We start from the raw sequence: 17,240 nt of genomic DNA, 5'->3' as shown, positions 1-17,240 counted from the left end.
GCCATTTGTTCTTGGGTCCACACTGGCGCTTAACTTAAATAACTCCTTTTCTGCCCTGGTATTTATTGAGAGCAATCATATCTCCCCTCAGCCTTCCTTTGGTTAGGATAAACAAGCTAAGCTCTTTGAGTCTCCTCTCATAAGCTAGGTTTTCCATTCCTTGGATCACCCTAGTAGCCCTTCTCTGCACCTAAGTTTGAATTCATCTTTCTTAACCATGGGAAACTAGAACTGCACACAGTATTCTAGCTCTTTAGTGATTTCAGCTTTTAGTAGGGGAGCCTTAGTGCTGGTGCACTCAGAACCACTATTCCAAAGTAGGTCTAATGCTTAGACCTAGATATCAGTGATTTCAGTTCTGCAGCATGTACCAAGACTCCTAATGGAGTCAAAATCAGCTCTGTTATCACAATGGAGAAGTCAAAGTGGCATTTCGGACCCTCCAACAGGGGCCATGCTATCCCACATGCATGCTTGTCCCCACCATCTCTCAGTTCACTAGGCTTTGGAACCCAAGTCCCTTGCCTAGCAAGTGCTACTTAGTTGAGGGCTCGTCCTTCTGTCATAAAATGCCAAGTACAGTTGTACTGTCCTTGATTCACATAACCAGGATAACTACACTTTATTACTCCTGCCCCAATAACAAAGAGACTGGGGATCCAACAGCAGCCAAAGTGACCATTTGGGCAAGCAGTCCCATCATGCTCGGTGGGGTGGGTGTGTCCATGCAAACGAGATCAGCCCCTGAAGTCCTTTTCCAGAGCTCACCACCAGATGTCAGGGTAGAGCTCATTCTGACTCCGCTTACAAATATAAAATAAACTCCAAACCAAAATCCTAGAACAAAACCCACAAAACAAACATTTTTCTCCCTCCCTGCATTGGCAGGCCCCTTCTAGCCCCTCCCTGGCTGGAGTCCCAGTCCAAAAACTAATCCCTGCCGGACCCTACAACCAACACAACTGCTCAATGATGATTTCCCATTTACAATTACATTTTGAGACCAATCAGTTAGCCAGATTTTAATCCTTTTAATGTGTGCCATGTTAATTTTATATCATCCTAATTTTTTAAATCAAAATGCCGTGCAGTACCAGGTCAAATGCCTTACAGAAGTCTAAGCATACAACAGTACACTATTACCATTATCAACCAAACCCTTGTAATAAAAAAATCAGATTTGTTTGAAAGGATCTATTTTCCATAAGCCCATGTTAATGGGCATTAATTATATTATCCGCCTTTAATTCTTTATTCATTGCATCCCATTTCAGCCCCTCCATTATCTTGTCCTGGATCAATGTCAGACTCAAATGGGTATAATTACCTGGGTCATCTCATTTACATCTTTTAAATGTTGGCACAAAATGGGCTTTCTTCTAATCTTATGGAACTTCCCCAGTATTACATAAGAATATAAGAACAGCCGTACTGGGTCAGACCAAAGGTCCATCTAGCCCAGTATCCTGTCCACCGACAGTGGCCAATGCCAGGTGCCCCAAAAGGAGTGAACCTAACAGGTAATGATCAAGTGATCTCTCTCCTGCCATCCATCTCCACCCTCTGACAAACAGAGGCTAGGCACACCATTCCTTACCCATCCTGGCTAATAGCCATTAATGGACTTAATCTCCATGAATTTATCCAGTTCTCTTTTAAACGCTGTTAAAATCCTAGCCTTCACAACCTCCTCAGGTAAGGAGTTCCACAAGTTGACTGTGCGCTGTGTGAAGAAGAACTTCCTTTTAAACCTTCTGCCTATTCATTTCATTTGGTGACCCCTAGTTCTTGTATTATGGGAACAAGTAAATAACTTTTCCTTATTTATTTTCTCTACATCACTCATAATTTTATATACCTCTATCATATCCCCCCTTAGTCTCCTCTTTTCCAAGCTGAAAAGTCCTAGCCTCTTTAATCTCTCCTCATATGGGACCCTCTCCAAACCCCTAATCATTTTAGTTGCCCTTCTCTGAACCTTTTCTAGTGCCAGTATATCTTTTTTGAGATGAGGAGACCACATCTGTACGCAGTATTCAAGATGTGGGTGTACCATCGATTTATATAAGGGCAATAATCTATTCTCAGTCTTATTCTCTATCCCCTTTTTAATGATTCCTAACATCCTGTTTGCTTTTTTGACCGCCTCTGCACACTGCGTGGACATCTTCAGAGAACTATCCACGATGACTCCAAGATCTTTTTCCTGATTTGTTGTAGCTAAATTAGCCCCCATCATATTGTATGTATAGTTGGGGTTATTTTTTCCAATGTGCATTACTTTACATTTATCCACATTAAATTTCATTTGCCATTTTGTTGCCCAATCACTTAGTTTTGTGAGATCTTTTTGAAGTTCTTCACAGTCTGCTTTGGTCTTAACTATCTTGAGCAGTTTGGTATCATCTGCAAACTTTGCCACCTCACTGTTTACCCCTTTCTCCAGATCATTTATGAATAAGTTGAATAGGATTGGTCCTAGTTACCCCTCTCCGTTCTGAGAATTTACCACTAATTCCTACCCTTTGTTCCTGGTCTTTTAACCAGTTCTCAATTCATGAAAGGACCTTCCCTTTTATCCCATGACAACTTAATTCACGTACGAGCCTTTGGTGAGGGATCTTGTCAAAGGCTTTCTGGAAATCTAAGTACACTATGTCCACTGGATCCCCCTTGTCCACATGTTTGTTGACCCCTTCAAAGAACTCTAATAGATTAGTAAGACACGATTTCCCTTTAGAGAAACCATGTTGACTTTTGCCCAACAATTTATGTTCTTCTATGTGTCTGACAATTTTATTCTTAGTATTCTAATCAACAACAAAAGTCAAGCAAGCCCCTCAGCCAACTCTTTTAAAACTCCTGGAGGAAAGTTTTAAATTTTTAAACTTTAGTAGCTGCTGTGTAACATCTTCCTGAGATACTAATGGTAAAGATGTTATCATCACACAACGAGACTACATCATCTGGTTTTTACCCATATATAGAACAAAAATATTTATTCAACACTTCTGCCTTTTCTGCTTTATTATTGATAATTCTACCATTTCCATCTAGTTATGGGCCAGTACTATTGTCAGGATTTTTTTGTTCCTAATATACTTGTATAATGTCTTAGTGTCCTTTACTCTGCTGGCTGTAGCTTTGCTTCCCTTATCAATTTTCTACAATTCTTAGCTTCTGATTTATATTCCTTACTATCAACTTTCCCTTTCTTCCATTTGTTTTATACATACATACATACAAACACACACACACAATGTATATAAGTAATCATGACTTAATCACATTTATAATATGCCAACAGAATAAAGTCCAGTCCAGTGATATATATATATATATATATATATACACACACACACACACACACGTGGAGCTTTAAAAAGGCCAATTTCACAAAGCAGGAAACAATTTTGAGTCAGCTCTGCTGACAGGAATAATTTAATCAGAAAAATGGGAGTGGTAGTTGGGAATTGTTATGAGAACATTTTACTTAGATGCCCAAAAAGCCAGTGGTTAGGAAGAAGGCCATATTAGTTTAAAAAATGACCTGGTGTAAAGGGGCAGTGAAAGCAGCTATAATTATATTCCTCAATGTTGGCTTTTGGGGCATCTAAGTACAATGTTCTTAAAACAATTTATGATTAAATTATTCCTGTCAGCAGATCTGACTCAAAATTGTTTCCTGCTTTGTGAAATTGGCCTTTTTAAAGCACCGCATGTGTATGTGTGTGTGTGTGTGTGTGTATATAAAATCACTGGAGTGGACTTTATTCTGTTTACACATTATAAATGTGATCAAGTCATGATTACTTGTACCTAAGCTACCATTAATTTTTAGTTCTGTGATCAGTTCCTTTTTATCTGTTACGACAAGGTCTAATATAGAGTTCCCCCGGGTTAGCGGCAACACTTTTTGAGTTAGATGACAATTTCCTACGATATTTAGAAATTCCAGGGATGTTTTAGTACTCGCAGCATGAGACCACCAGCATATGTCACACAAACTGAAGTCCTCGAGGATCATGCACCTTTTTTGCCTACATATTATAGTTAGATGTGTAAGGAGCTGGTCAGCCTGTTCCCCATCCTCTCCCTTCAGCTTTAGCTATACAATTTGCTCTTTCATTGCCTGTCTGCTCCCGCCAGCCTTAGCTATACTGTGCACGTTAGCTGATCTAATTCTATGAAAAAAACAAACAATGCTAATGGACGTGTTTCAGACTTTAATTGGCCAAAGGCAGGATGTTCAGAATTAAGAGGACTGATATGGAGAGTTATGCTTGTGACAGTGTACCCCATAAGGCTTTATGGGGGGGGGTGTGCTTATAAATGTATGTATGACATAACCGGAATATGTTTTGTGCTGCCTGTGCCATGTAATATATCTCCGTAAAGGTTATGGGCTACTATATCTATTCATCCTATTTGTACATGTATATCATTTTCTACTTGAGGTTAAGAATATGGGCTGTATGCTGGCTTGGTTTCTAAGTAAGCTTGTGAGGCATTTGGTCAGCTTCTTTAGGAAGGAATTCGCCAGGTTAAGTACCTGATCAGGAAACAATGCATCTTGGAATGCTCCAATCCACATAAGAAGTCTTCCTGGAGACATGCAAGATACCATGTGGACAATGGCTTCAGCCTGTAAAGACTGAGTCATGCAGGGACATGTGACTTGCCCAGGTGACTCCAGAACTCCATCTTGGAGCTGGACTTTGCATAGGAGGGAGGAGGGGGGTCTCCACCCACAAGAGAGAGTCTATTTAAACCTGGGGGAGACCCCTCCATTTTGTCTTCAGCTGGCTAAAGAAGGAGCCTCTCCACACACACACCCCCCCGAGGATACTTGAAGGAGACTGAAACAAAGGACAGTAACTACAGGGGGTGTGAGTGATTGCTGGACCCAGGCTAAAAGGAGATTAGCCTGTAAAAGGGAGTGCTCTGGAACTGGTGAGGAAATCATCTGTATTTAGTTTGATTAGACATAGATTTGCGCATTTTATTTTATTTTGTTTGGTGACTTACTTTGTTCTGTCTGTTACTACTTTGAACCACTTAAATCCTACTGTCTGTATTTAATAAAATCACTTTTTATTTAGTAATTTACTCAGAGTATGTATTAATACCTGGGGGAGCAAACAACTGTGCATATCTCTCTATCAGCGTTATAGAGGGCGAACAATTTATGAGTTTGCCCTGCATAAGCTTTATGCAGGGTAAAACGGATTTATCTGGGTTTAGACCCCATTGGGAGTTGGGCATCTGAGTGCTAAAGACAAGCACACTTCTATGAGCTGTTTTCAGGTAAACTTGCAGCTTTGGAACAAGTGATTCAGACCCTGGGTCTTTGTTGGAGCAGATGGGCATGTCTGGCTCAGCAAGACAGGGTGCTGGAGTCCTGAGCTGGCAGGGAAAACAGAAGCAGGGGTAGTCTTGGCACATCAGGTGGCAGCTCCCAAGGGGGTTTCTGTGATCCAACCCATCACAATGCTAATTTAGCTAAAGGTCTGATTTTAAACCAGTTTAGCTAAACCCGTGCAAACCCCTGTCTAGACACTTATTTTGGTTAACTGTGGCTTTTTTTTTTTTTTTTTGGTGTAACTTGAGTTGATTAGGAAGAGGTTCATGCTAAACTGAAGTAAGCTACTCAAACTAAGGGCTGATCTTCACTTGGAGATCAACGCTGCTGCAGGGATCTGCTAAATCGATGGCAAGCGCTCTCTGGTTGACCCCGGTACTCCAGCTCTCTGAGAAAAGTAAGAGAATTCGACCGGAGAGTGTCTCCCGTCAACGCAGCACAGTGAAGACACCGCTAGCTGGAGTAGCGAAACTTAGGTCCACTTACCCCCATAGTGAAGACAAGCCCTAAGATAAGGGCATCAAAACAGGAGTTTACACCAATTTACTCCCAAGCTTGCACTGGTTTGGACAATGACAGTCTCCACCACAGCTAGGCCTCTGCTTCATGGGCACATGTAAAGAAAGGTCTGACTGTAATACAGGATAACAGTAACTATGCAGCAGAGATGGGCCAGCAAATGGGTGGTCAGAGTCAGAGTAGGCTGAAATTGGGGTTCACAGTTTGGGCTCAATTCCAAATCTGGCTTTAGGTTCAGATATGTCAGCAGCAAATTCTCACCAGGCCCAAGAAGGCAGAAAAATCTCCTAGAACCAACTGAGCTCACAAGCTGTGTTATCAGCCCCTCTGCCCCCCCACCCCACTTCTCCCTTGCCCTTGGAAAGTACAAGACCCAAATCTCTTCTGCAAAAGCAAACAGAGCCACTTCTCCCTACATAAAGAGCCAACTTCTGCCCTCCGATAGGCACCTGCAAGTAGGATTGAATTCAGTGGGAGCAGTATCAGGGTGTCGGGGAAGCTTGCCCTAACACTGCCAAGGCTGCACCTGTTCTGGAGGTACAGCTATCTTAGGGCTCGTGTACCAGGGGACAAGCTGAATTAACTAAAGGTGTGAAGTTAAAATGCATTAAACTTCTGTGTGGACACTCTCATTCAGAAGTAAAGTGACCTCAGTTCGTTGCAGCTGAATTCCCTTTGAAGGAGGCTGAAGCTAAAGCAAATTAAATTAACTTTGCGCCTTTAGCTAATTCATCTTCACTTTCCTGAGTATCCCCGTACAGACAAGCCCTAGGAGACGCGAGAGGAAGGCGTGCACTCAATCAAAGCTTCCCCAAAGCGAAGTGCAGAGGCGGTTTCATGGGGTTTCATTCCCAGCAGCACCATCGCGGGCACCCAGAAGAGTGGCAAGTTGATTTTTCCCATCTGCTGAGCTGGAGGACGGGAGCCACGTGCCTTCCCCCCACCCCCTTCCCAGCAGGAAGCTGAACCACAATGTAAGGAGTCATCCAGCCATGTGGAGGAGGGGGTGGACTCCACTTGGATAGTGCCATTGAGCGAGCAAATATTGACTGTGGTTAAGAATCAAAGAGGGAAGGATGGGTGGCCCGGAAGTGGAGATGAGGAGGGAAGAATTGGAAGAATGTCTTCAGTAAACTCTTACAGACATTCCTCCCAGGCTGGAAATGAGCAACCCAGCATCCCCCACTCAGGCCCATGCTACCTCTTCCTGCAGCAGAAAGCGTGGGGGGCACAGACAGACAAAGTGTAGGCTGGCCTGCAGGGGCAAAGAGATGGTGGCATCATTGCTTAGGGGTCTGGCCACAAGACCCGGGTTCAAGTGCTGCTTAGATCACCAGTGAAAATAATCTCACCCAGCAAAATCACTAGCAACAGGTCATGGTCACGATATTAGGATCCAAACTCCCGCAGCATCTGGACCTGGATCAAATCTCCCTGGGGTTCAGCTGTGCAGGGTTACCGGTGGGGGGGCCCATTTCTAAAAGCACTGTGCAGTTTGGCAAACTGCACGTATGTTCAGGAGAGGCTCAGGGCTGCAATATTGGGCGTATTTGTTCTCCCCCCTGTATTCTGGGAGGGTTTTTTAAATCTCTTTCCTCTGAAGCAACAGAGACGGCCATGCCTGGGGATGGGACATTGGACAGGATGGGACAGGGCTCTGAGCGGGCACTGAGCATTCTCTCTCTCTCTCAGGTGCATGGCTGGCTAGTTCCTGCTCACATTCGCAGCGCCATAGGTGGGATTGGAAGGAATTTCCCCCCAGGTCAGATTGGCAGGGAGCTTGGAGAGGGGCGGGAGGGGGGAGGGGTTCACCTTCCTCTGCAGTGTGGGGTGCGGGTCACTTGTCAGGATTATCTAGATATGTCAATAATTTCCCAGCCATTACGGGGCCTCGGGCCTGCTGCACCTCAGTCCCTCCTAGTCTCTGCCTGTGGCACATAAGAATCTAGTCTCCTGCAGGTTGTAATACTTGGTCTCATTTTGGTCCTGGGTTTAGTGCGCGGGGGCTGGTGGCCTGTGATACAAAGGAGGTCAGGCTAGAGGATCTGGCCTTAAATTTGATGATACTATAAAAGTCACTTGGCAGGTCCGGGTGGGCCTATTCTCCCCCCGCCCCGCCCCCGGCACAGCAGACACTCCTCGTTTCTGGACAGGAAATTAGTTTTCCCCTTGTGAAAATTTTCAATAAAACTGGAAATCATCAATATTTTTGTCAAAATTCTCTGACTTTTGGGGCGGGGGGGGGTTGTAAATGGAGAAATGTTTCAATTTTTTCCCAACAAAAAGCAGCTATTTTTCAGTTTTCAACCCAAAACTGTTCCAGTTGCTGGAATTTCAGGGCAAACATTTCCATTTTTATCAAGAAGCCATTTTTGTTGAAAAAAATTGTTTTGGTGGAAAATTGTTAACCAGCTCTCCACACTTCAGGTGTAATGGCCAGGGGACATCCCTTTGGTGCTTCTGACCGAGACTTCAGACCAGTCAAAGGGGAAGAAAAAAACAGCCTAGGTCTTGTGGAGACCTAGTGCATGGTGAGAGGACCCTATGGTAACAGGTGGTCAGACACCCTGCCCAGACAGAGTGTCGTTCATGTGACATCTGTTCTATGTCTTGATCCTCCCGTAAGCTGCTGAGCACTCCAGCCCAGCAAAGTACTTCAGCGTGTGCCTATCTTTAAGCACATGAGCAGTCTCATCAACTAGGCACATGCTCAAATTTCAGGTCATGCTTAACCACCCTAGACCAGAGCACAGTGGACCTTGCAGGACTGAGCCCATAGAGAGCGTGTTAAATAAAGAGAACCACAGTTGAAAATGAGCATCTTCCAAGACTGCCACATCTGGGATGTTATCAGAAGCCAGGGATGTTACAGAAACATGTGTTAATGATCAAGAGTTTGGCGCTCGCCTTGAGCAACTAAGATACCAACTCACCTGTCAAAGAGGGGCTTCTCTCCACAATCAAATGAATCCTGCAGGTCCTTGACAAGGTTGGCTTGACCAGGCATGCGAAAGAGCCCTTCTTCGGTGAGGCCTCGCTCCCGGATAAAATCCACACATTGCTCCACCAGCAGTGGGGCCAGCCGCAGGCCGTACTTTCGCTCGTATTGCACCGTGTCTTCCAATCGCTGCCCGAAGATCCCTGCCAATGAAAGATGCACCCTGGCATTAGTTTTTATTCGCCACAAGCCAGCGGATGGGATGGGGTCAGGGTGGGAGTTATATTTCACATGAAGGGAGCAAAACTGGAACATGAATCCAGTTATTACCAGGATCAGCAAAAATCAACCAGGAAAAATTACAAACTCATAATTTTCTTCTACTTAGAATGAAAAATACTATAGGCCAAATTCTGCCCTGACATATGCAACCAGAGCTTCCACTGGGTCATTGGCAGGTGCCCAACTAAGGGCAAAATTTTCCTCCCAAGAAAGGTATAAAAGAATTCAACATTGGTTTTGATGACTTGCAGCTGTTCTCCATCTTTATGGTAGACCGGGTGATTGCATTGACACAGCGCCTTTGATCCAAAGGAGCCCCATTTTTAAATGGATGCACTGACTTGGCACATCAGAATCTACCACTGGAGCACACCCACCTCTGGGAAGGGACACAGATGCTATTTAACAGCTCACAGCAACCCAGCCCAACAGCTCGGAAAATAAATGAAGTTTGGGACAGGAAGTGAAGACTAATGTCCCCCACTGACACTGCCAGGGGAACGGTAAGCAGGCAGGATGTAATAACCCACGCTGGACCCAGCCACAGACCCAGGAATTAGTGGTAACACACTCACTGCTGTGAAAGATCCTTCCTGACCAGGGGCCTTTACTTTTACATTTCATTTTCAACCATCTCAGCTAACTAATCAGTCTCCTTTGCGGCCTTCACTGGGATTATTTACCATGTATTTGCAGTAGCACCTCAGGCCACCACCCAGCTTGGGCCCCAGGGTGCTAAGTACTGTACAAACACATAGCAAGTGACAGTCCCGCACTGTGCTGTACAGTAATTAATGCACGGGCTGTATAAATGGAGTCATGTTTTCTCGAGAGAAAATCCCCTAGTGTAATATCTCTGCAGATCAAATCCTCCAACCCAAAGTACATGGAAGGGGGTTCTGGGGGTGCAGTCCACGAAAGCACTGAATGCCATGGAGAAATGCTGCCTCTCCATGGACCTGTTCCACCGAACACACAATGAAAATTAACTGAAACACTCCATCATAAACACAATTAAGCTGCTTTCCTAGAAGAAACAGCTACCCCACTATTCAATCATGAGCACCTTTACTTACCACACACTGGATGCACCCTAATGCGCCATACATACAGTATGCTCCTGTATGGTCATGTGTAAATGTAAGCCACACCTGCTCCATGTATGTAACCCACGCCATGTGGCACTCTGTCTCCCTCTATTGGTGGCTGGGCCTGCTATAGCCTGAGCTAACAGAGCATGATTTCTTAGCTCAGATACTACAGCCTCATGCTTTTAGATTCAAAGATCCCAGGGTCAATCCCCACTGCTAGGGCCCCATTCAGCTGCGTGGCCTAACATATGCATTCTGAACCCTTAGTTCTGCTGCTCAAGATGTGGCCGTGGGGGCGTAGGAGAAGCAGCATTCAAGCAATTGACCCTGCTCAGAACAGAGATTTCAGATAAAGGGTATAATCCCCAAATCTATTCAATTTCAGATGCAATCAGACCATGGCACATATGCAGCCTGATCCCAAGCCCATTGATGTCAATAGGAGACTTTCCATTGTACCCATCTGATGGCTCTGAAGATACAGCAGCATACAGAACCAGGTTCATACTGTACTCAGAGCCAATTTCCTAGGAATAATGTCAGGTATGTTCTGTGCATAAGATTATAATATGCCAGATAGTCAACATTGTTAGATTATGAGATGTTTTGTTGTTTTTAACACCCCACTTACTATCCCAATATTAACCACAGGATCTCATGTTCCATGTTTATTTTACTGATGCTTTCATGGTAGGTACAGGACTCCTAGCAGGAAGTTTTCCCAATCACCATTTGCTGTCTTTCAGTGGAGCTGCCATACTAGATCAGATATATGAGCCATATTTGGCCCAATCCTGGACACTCCTTGCTGAGATTCTTCCCACTGACTTCAAGGAAAATATGCCTGAATAGTGTGCAGGATTGGGCCCTCTAGTCCAGGATGCTGTCTCTGCTAGTGATCAGTAGTTGAGGCTTCAGAGTAAGGGTTAACCTCCCCCGGTAATATACCTAATTGTGCATTACTGTATCATGGTTGGTGTGCAGGAAGGAACTCCCCTGCTGACACCAACTTGATCAGTTTACTGAAGAATGGGGATTGATCACCTTTGTCAATCTAATCCTAGCCAGTGTCCATGCCAATTTAAATTCTTATTTATATCAGTGTCTAATCCACTTGTGAAGCTTAGCTGAGCTATATGTCTCAATAATATCCCAGGGCAGGGAGTTCCACAGGTTAACAATAAGTTCTGTGAAAACTAATCTCCTCCTATTTTTTTTTTTAGCTGTTGCTTTTTAAACTAATCAATCGGCCAGCCCCCTTGTTCTTGTGTTATGGCTCAGGGTAAACAGAAGTGCCTATTCTATGACACTCAGCATTGTATGTGGTTCTAGAAGAGGTCTTCTTTCAAAAACCAAAAATTAAGTTTTTAAGTGAATTTTGTGCCGGACTGACAGCTCTGGTGTCCAGAATCCCCACAGCACCTGACACTTTTAGCATGGCAGCAGCAAAACATGCTTCCCTATACTATCCTATAGCCACAGCTCAACCCCGACTCTACATGTGAGAGGAGATGTCTGCATAGCCCCATACAGTCTGGACTTCCCTGCTGAGGCTGCCAACAAGCAGGGTGCATTTGGCCTCTCTCAGTTACTGGAGCTCCCCAATAATAAGGCTGCTCACTAGCTATGAACAGAGGAGCAGAGACATTTACTCTGCTAGACTCTGTCCCCGTGTCTTTGCAGCTCCCTTCACAGCCTCTGTTTATTTTCCACTCTGCCTGCTCTCTGAGCCTGTTTCCAGGCTTCCTTTCCTAGTACCATTTGGTTTTGAGTTGAACTTTTGATCCCAGCTGAATGGGTTCAAAATCACCCCAGACTATTCCCCCTCTTCCTTAGTCATTTCTGGCTTTTGCCAGGCTCTAAGCAGCAGCTAGGAGATGAAAGGCTCCATCTCCCATTATCTCCCACAAGCACACCTCTTCCTCTTGGAACTGAGGCTCTTGTGTGACAATCGCTTTCTTCCGGGAAAGGAGATCCATGTTCACAGGATGCTCAAGCTATGGGAGACTTCGGAGGCAGTGTCACAGGACGGCAGTCTTCCTGCCAGGGAGCTCCAGCCTCTATCAGAAATCTCTTCCCTCCCCACCCCCATGCCTACACATCCCTCTCCCTCCTCCCTGCCTGTCTCCCTCCCCCCACATAACTTGCCAGTAATTTTCAGGGCCTTTTCTCTTTCTGGCTACACGCGTGAGGCTGGGAGGAAGAGAAGAGGCAATATGGACACTGCTGGGAAGGAGGTGAGGATTCGGCCACCTCTTGGACAGAGAGGATGGGATTAAAGCTACTTTATTGCTGCTCCGGAGCAGACTCGAGGCCTCTCCCCTGCCCCAAACACATACACACAATGTGGCACTATGCTCTGCCCCCAATGGCTAGACCATACAGCAGTTCAGGGGTCTGCTACTGACCTCCAGCTAACACCCCCAGGCAGTGTCAGCTGGAGCTTTCAGATCCGGAGCCCGGGCATGGCATTCCACACCACCGGAGGTGGAGGGTACAGAGCGAGGTGCTACCGTACTCTCTTTGAATTGGTCTCCCTTCTGCATCTCCTAGCTCATCCAGCCCTGCCCAACAAGGGCTTGTTAAAAGGAGGCAGCCACATGGTCCCTTTGCCTCCCCCACCCCAAGGCTGGATTGGCTTTGTCCTAACTTTGAAACAAAAAGCAAACTAGGAGCCAATTCCACACAGCTCAATCCGTTGGCTCATGGAGGCTCAGGCCTGTTTTTAATCACCGGTGCCTGCAGCTCCCGCTGAATTTGGCAGCGCTTTGCTCTCAGTCTTTGATCATCCGGTTGGAAGACGTTACTGCCCTGCGCTGCTCTCTCTTCCCATCCCAGCAGATGTGGGAGCCAATGCCACTCAGCCTATAGACCCGCCAGCCAGGGTTAGACTAGAAATCAGGCCCAAAGCTATTGGCACCCAAACAGTTAACTCCTCTTGTCCTATCCTTATCTAGAGTCAGGCGTTTTGTTTGGTTTCAAAGCAGTAAAAGAACATGCCTGGGACCACATCTTTAATCTCTGGAAGATCCAATAGATACCAGACAAATGGGTTAGAACAATTGGGGGGTGGGGAGTTCCAACAAGCTGCCTCTGTTCTTTAAAGAGTTAGGTGGATCTCTGCAGAAAACCAAGCCAGCAAGGATGCACTGACTCACAGACTGGCTCTCTGTCCCTGTCTAAAGAGCTCACCCACCAGCTCCAGGCATACAGTGCCTATGCATTCAAACATGCTGTTCAGACATGCAGTGGGCAGGAAATATATCCTCCTCCTGGTTTCATTCTTCTCCATCCCAACTAAACTACAGAGAGAAACAAGTAAGGCAGATCTTGGTTCCCTTTAGCTCAGATCGCTGCTCCAGGAGAACACAACACTCAGCATACGCTCAGAGTGGAAAGATCAAAGCAGATGTGTGTAGCTAACATTCGTGTGAGTGTGTTATTACACACACAGGGAGATAGATTCAAGCACACGTGCTCATCCTTGCATGCACATACATTCTCAGCATGGACATGCATACTCACACACAGCTGTCAGCCTCAGACATACATGACCACAAACACACACAGACCCAAGAGCTTGCACAGGGTTACATATATGCTAACCCACATATGGACATCTGCTCTATCTCATACACTCCTCCCACCCCCCCATCTGTCACTCTCACATACACAAAATCATGGATGGGCACAGGGTCAGCCACAAATACACACACACACGCACACCTCAATCCCACACACCATCATGCATGCTCACCTCCACGCATGTGGACACAAACACACATTCACCATCATGCACAGACATACTCGTTTTCCTCACTTGTGTACATCAACACACACCCTCCAGTGCACATCATTAGTATTTCAGTAAGCTACAGGCCCAATTGTGCAAGGCACTGCACGCACATGCACACACAAAGGAAGTTCCTGCTTCTAAGAGCTTATGCTCTAACTAGACAAGTCAGACAGAGTGGGAGAAAGGGACACAACGACTATCAGGACTGGAGGAACAGAGAGATTATGAGACTTGCCCAAGGTCAAACAGGGAATCCCTGGTGGAGCTGGGAACTGAACTCTGATCTCCTTAGTTCTAGTCCCTTCAACAAAAGACCATCATTCATACGTGTTAAGACATGTTCACTCATGCATATACGTACACACACACACACAAATTCAGCTGCAAAAAACTCCACCGAAAACTTCCTTAGCAGCTAGTTTTGGGTCTGGGGGTGAAGACAGCATTTCTGGCCCTAGACCATACCCTCCTCACTGTTTTACCTCTGTAAAGATTGAAGTTATATTTAGCCTGTGTCTGAGCTTACCCAAGTATTAATGCAAAAATCTGCATTTCCTCTAGCAAAGGGAAACCATAACAACAGTAAGCTCTGGAAAACTGTTGCGTACCTCTGGTTCTTGTGCAGCATTCAGCTACATGGCAGGCACTGAGCTTCAAGCAGAAGCCAGGCAGCGTCAGACAGCAGGAGCGGCAGAGAAAGAAAGTCCTGACTTCAGGCATCAGACACATTCTGAGTCCCAGCACTGGCAGCCTTCCATGCACCCAACGCTGGAAAGCAGAGAGCAGCCGGTCTGCCCTGGGAGATAATCTCAGCAGCACATCTGGTCTCAGCTCCACGACTCGGCATTAATTATGACTTGTGCAGAAAGCATTTGAAATATCCAATGAGATGCAGAGCTAGCCAGCAACCTCAGCAAGGGGAAAGAGAGACAGACAGGCAGGTAGGATCTTGCTCACCCTCCATGCTGCAGCCTGTGTAAACAGCTAACTATGGGTCGCAAGTTTTAACAAAGGCATCCCCTATAGGCTGTGTAATATATTCATGCTCTAATTGCTTGTCAGATCTGTTCCTGATAGCCGGGGGAACTCAGCAACAGTTGCTGTCTGCATGCCATGCTCTTGGTCCCTTCATGCTATTAGCTGCCCCACAGACAGTCCGTTGCCCCCACCTGACATTTTGATTGAATACCAAGTGCTAGACGTCAGACATGCATCCCTCCCCACCTGAGTCAGTCACGGGACATCCGCTCAGCTCCAGGTTAATTTGTAGCTTCTCACATGGTCTAACCCAGGTAGAGTCTGAGCAGCCTTATTGGCTGCACCACATTTGCTTTAGCCATCCCCACAGAAGCTACCCAATGTTACTGTGAAGCACTGAGCAGGATAATCCACAGGACAGAACCAACTAAGGGGCCCAGCCATATGGGGAGGGGTTTGCAAATGTGAAGGCAAACACCAGGTATTGAACCAGCAACCTCCAGGGCTAGAGGCATAAGTCCTGCCCGGCCCCCGAGCTTCTGGCCCGGGAGGCTAGCCCCCGACCCCTCCCCTGCTGTCCCCCCTCCCCCGTGCCCTCAGCTCGCTCCCTCTGCCGCCGCCGGCACAATGCTCTGGGCCATGGGGCTGTGAGTGCCTGGGGCAGCACAGCTGCAGAGCCCGGCCTGACCCAGTGCTCTGTGCTGCATGGTGGTGGCGGCGTGGCCCGGCTCCAGGTGGGTGGCGCGGCTGTAGCGCCGCCAGCCACCAGTGCTCCAGGCAGCATGGTAAGGGGCAGGGAGCGGGGGGGTTGGGGTGGTGGTCAGGGGGCGGGGGTGTGGATAGGGGTCAGGGCGGTCAGAGGGCATGGAACAGGGGGTTGAATGGGGGCAGGGGTCCCGGGGGGGGCAGTCAGGAAGGATGGGGGGTTGGATGGGGTGGAGGAGGTGGATGGGGTGGCGGGAGTCCGGGGGCAGTCAGGAGACAGGGAGTGGGGGTGTGTGGATGGGGCAGGGGTCCCAGAGGGGCCATCAGGGAACAGGGGGGGTTGGATGGGGGCAGGAGTCCCGGGGAGGAGGGCAGATAGGAGGTGGGGGCCGGGCCACGACCCCCTCCCCTAACCAGCCCTCCATACAATTTACGAAACCCGATGCGGCCCACAGGCCAAAAAGTTTGCCCGACCCTGTTTTAGAGGTAGGGCCCAGTCTTAAAGTTTTAATCCAGATCTGACCTCCTTCAAAGTTTGGGCACATTCAGATCCAGGATTTTCACTTCAGGCCCATCTCTTATCCCAGACAAACTCAAGTGGATAGGTCACTTCCTTATGCCAACGGAAAGCTGGCAGTCAAATAATTAAGGACGATCAGTCATACTGCTAAACTCAGCAGAAAATCATCTAGCAATCCTCCTTCCCTGGGCACAGAACAATTCCCTTCTATTCCCTGCTCTCCCAGATGTTTGGGACAGATCCTCTTAACAAAACTCCACCCCGCCTTGGGCCAGTATTCTGGACCAGGGAGCCATTTACTGGTGTCTGAATGAAAATCAAAGCCTCAGAGTAAAGAGTCCTCTGCATGCTGACTGAAATAACCAGCTCACACTGATTTTCAGCAGTGTCAACCGGACCTGCATTTAGGACAAACATGAGACACGGCGCAAACATTGAAAGGTTATTAAATATCACTGGTCATCTTCCCTTAGCAGTGGGGGAGACTCAACTAATCCTGTCTAAACAGTTTTTCCATCTCTCTGAAGTATGATGGGAAGGAGCCTCATTAAACAGCACAGTAAATGACACTGCAGCGGACTCTGCACGGCTTATTCTCTGAACTGAGCTTATAACTGTTTGCATGGAGAAAACAAAAAGATGATAAACAGCCATGAGCATTGCTTAGCCACAACATGCAGAGTGCCGTGCCAAAACTAGCCACTTATTAGTCTGCTTCTCTCTAAACAATGACAAGAAGAAATATTTGGAGAATGAAATGTCGAGAGCAACATAAAAATACCTTTCATGTTAACAGGCAGCGATCTGATCTGAGCAAATATCCCTTGGAAAACTTGATTCTCCACACAATGCTATAACAACATGGGGAAACATACATTTGGTAAAGGGCTCTTCAATCTAGCAAGCAAAGGTTTAACACGACCCAATGGCTGGAAGTTGAAGTTGGACATATTCAGACTGGGGATAATCATACTGACCTCCTTTGTAACTTGCTTTGTGATCTGGGGATGAAAAGCAATAGATAAGAGCTAGGGAATAGTATTTATTCA

General features: G+C 46.5%; 1 protein-coding gene across 1 annotated transcript in view; it reads right to left on the bottom strand.

The window, feature by feature from the left end:
* Nucleotides 1–17,240, bottom strand: part of ARHGAP22 (Rho GTPase activating protein 22) — a 246,096-nt gene that overhangs the window by 27,992 nt on the left and 200,864 nt on the right. The window contains exon 5 of the mRNA XM_024210355.1: nt 8,815–9,022. Within this exon, the coding sequence (XP_024066123.1) occupies nt 8,815–9,022 (208 nt within the window). The remainder of the gene's footprint in view (nt 1–8,814; nt 9,023–17,240) is intronic.

The sequence above is a fragment of the Terrapene carolina genome, unplaced genomic scaffold (assembly GCF_002925995.2).
Source record: "Terrapene carolina triunguis isolate 2854851 unplaced genomic scaffold, T_m_triunguis-2.0 Scaffold402, whole genome shotgun sequence".
NCBI lineage: Eukaryota > Metazoa > Chordata > Testudines > Emydidae > Terrapene > Terrapene triunguis.
Note: the sequence above shows the minus strand (reverse complement) of the source record. Positions and strands in the feature narration are given on the sequence as shown.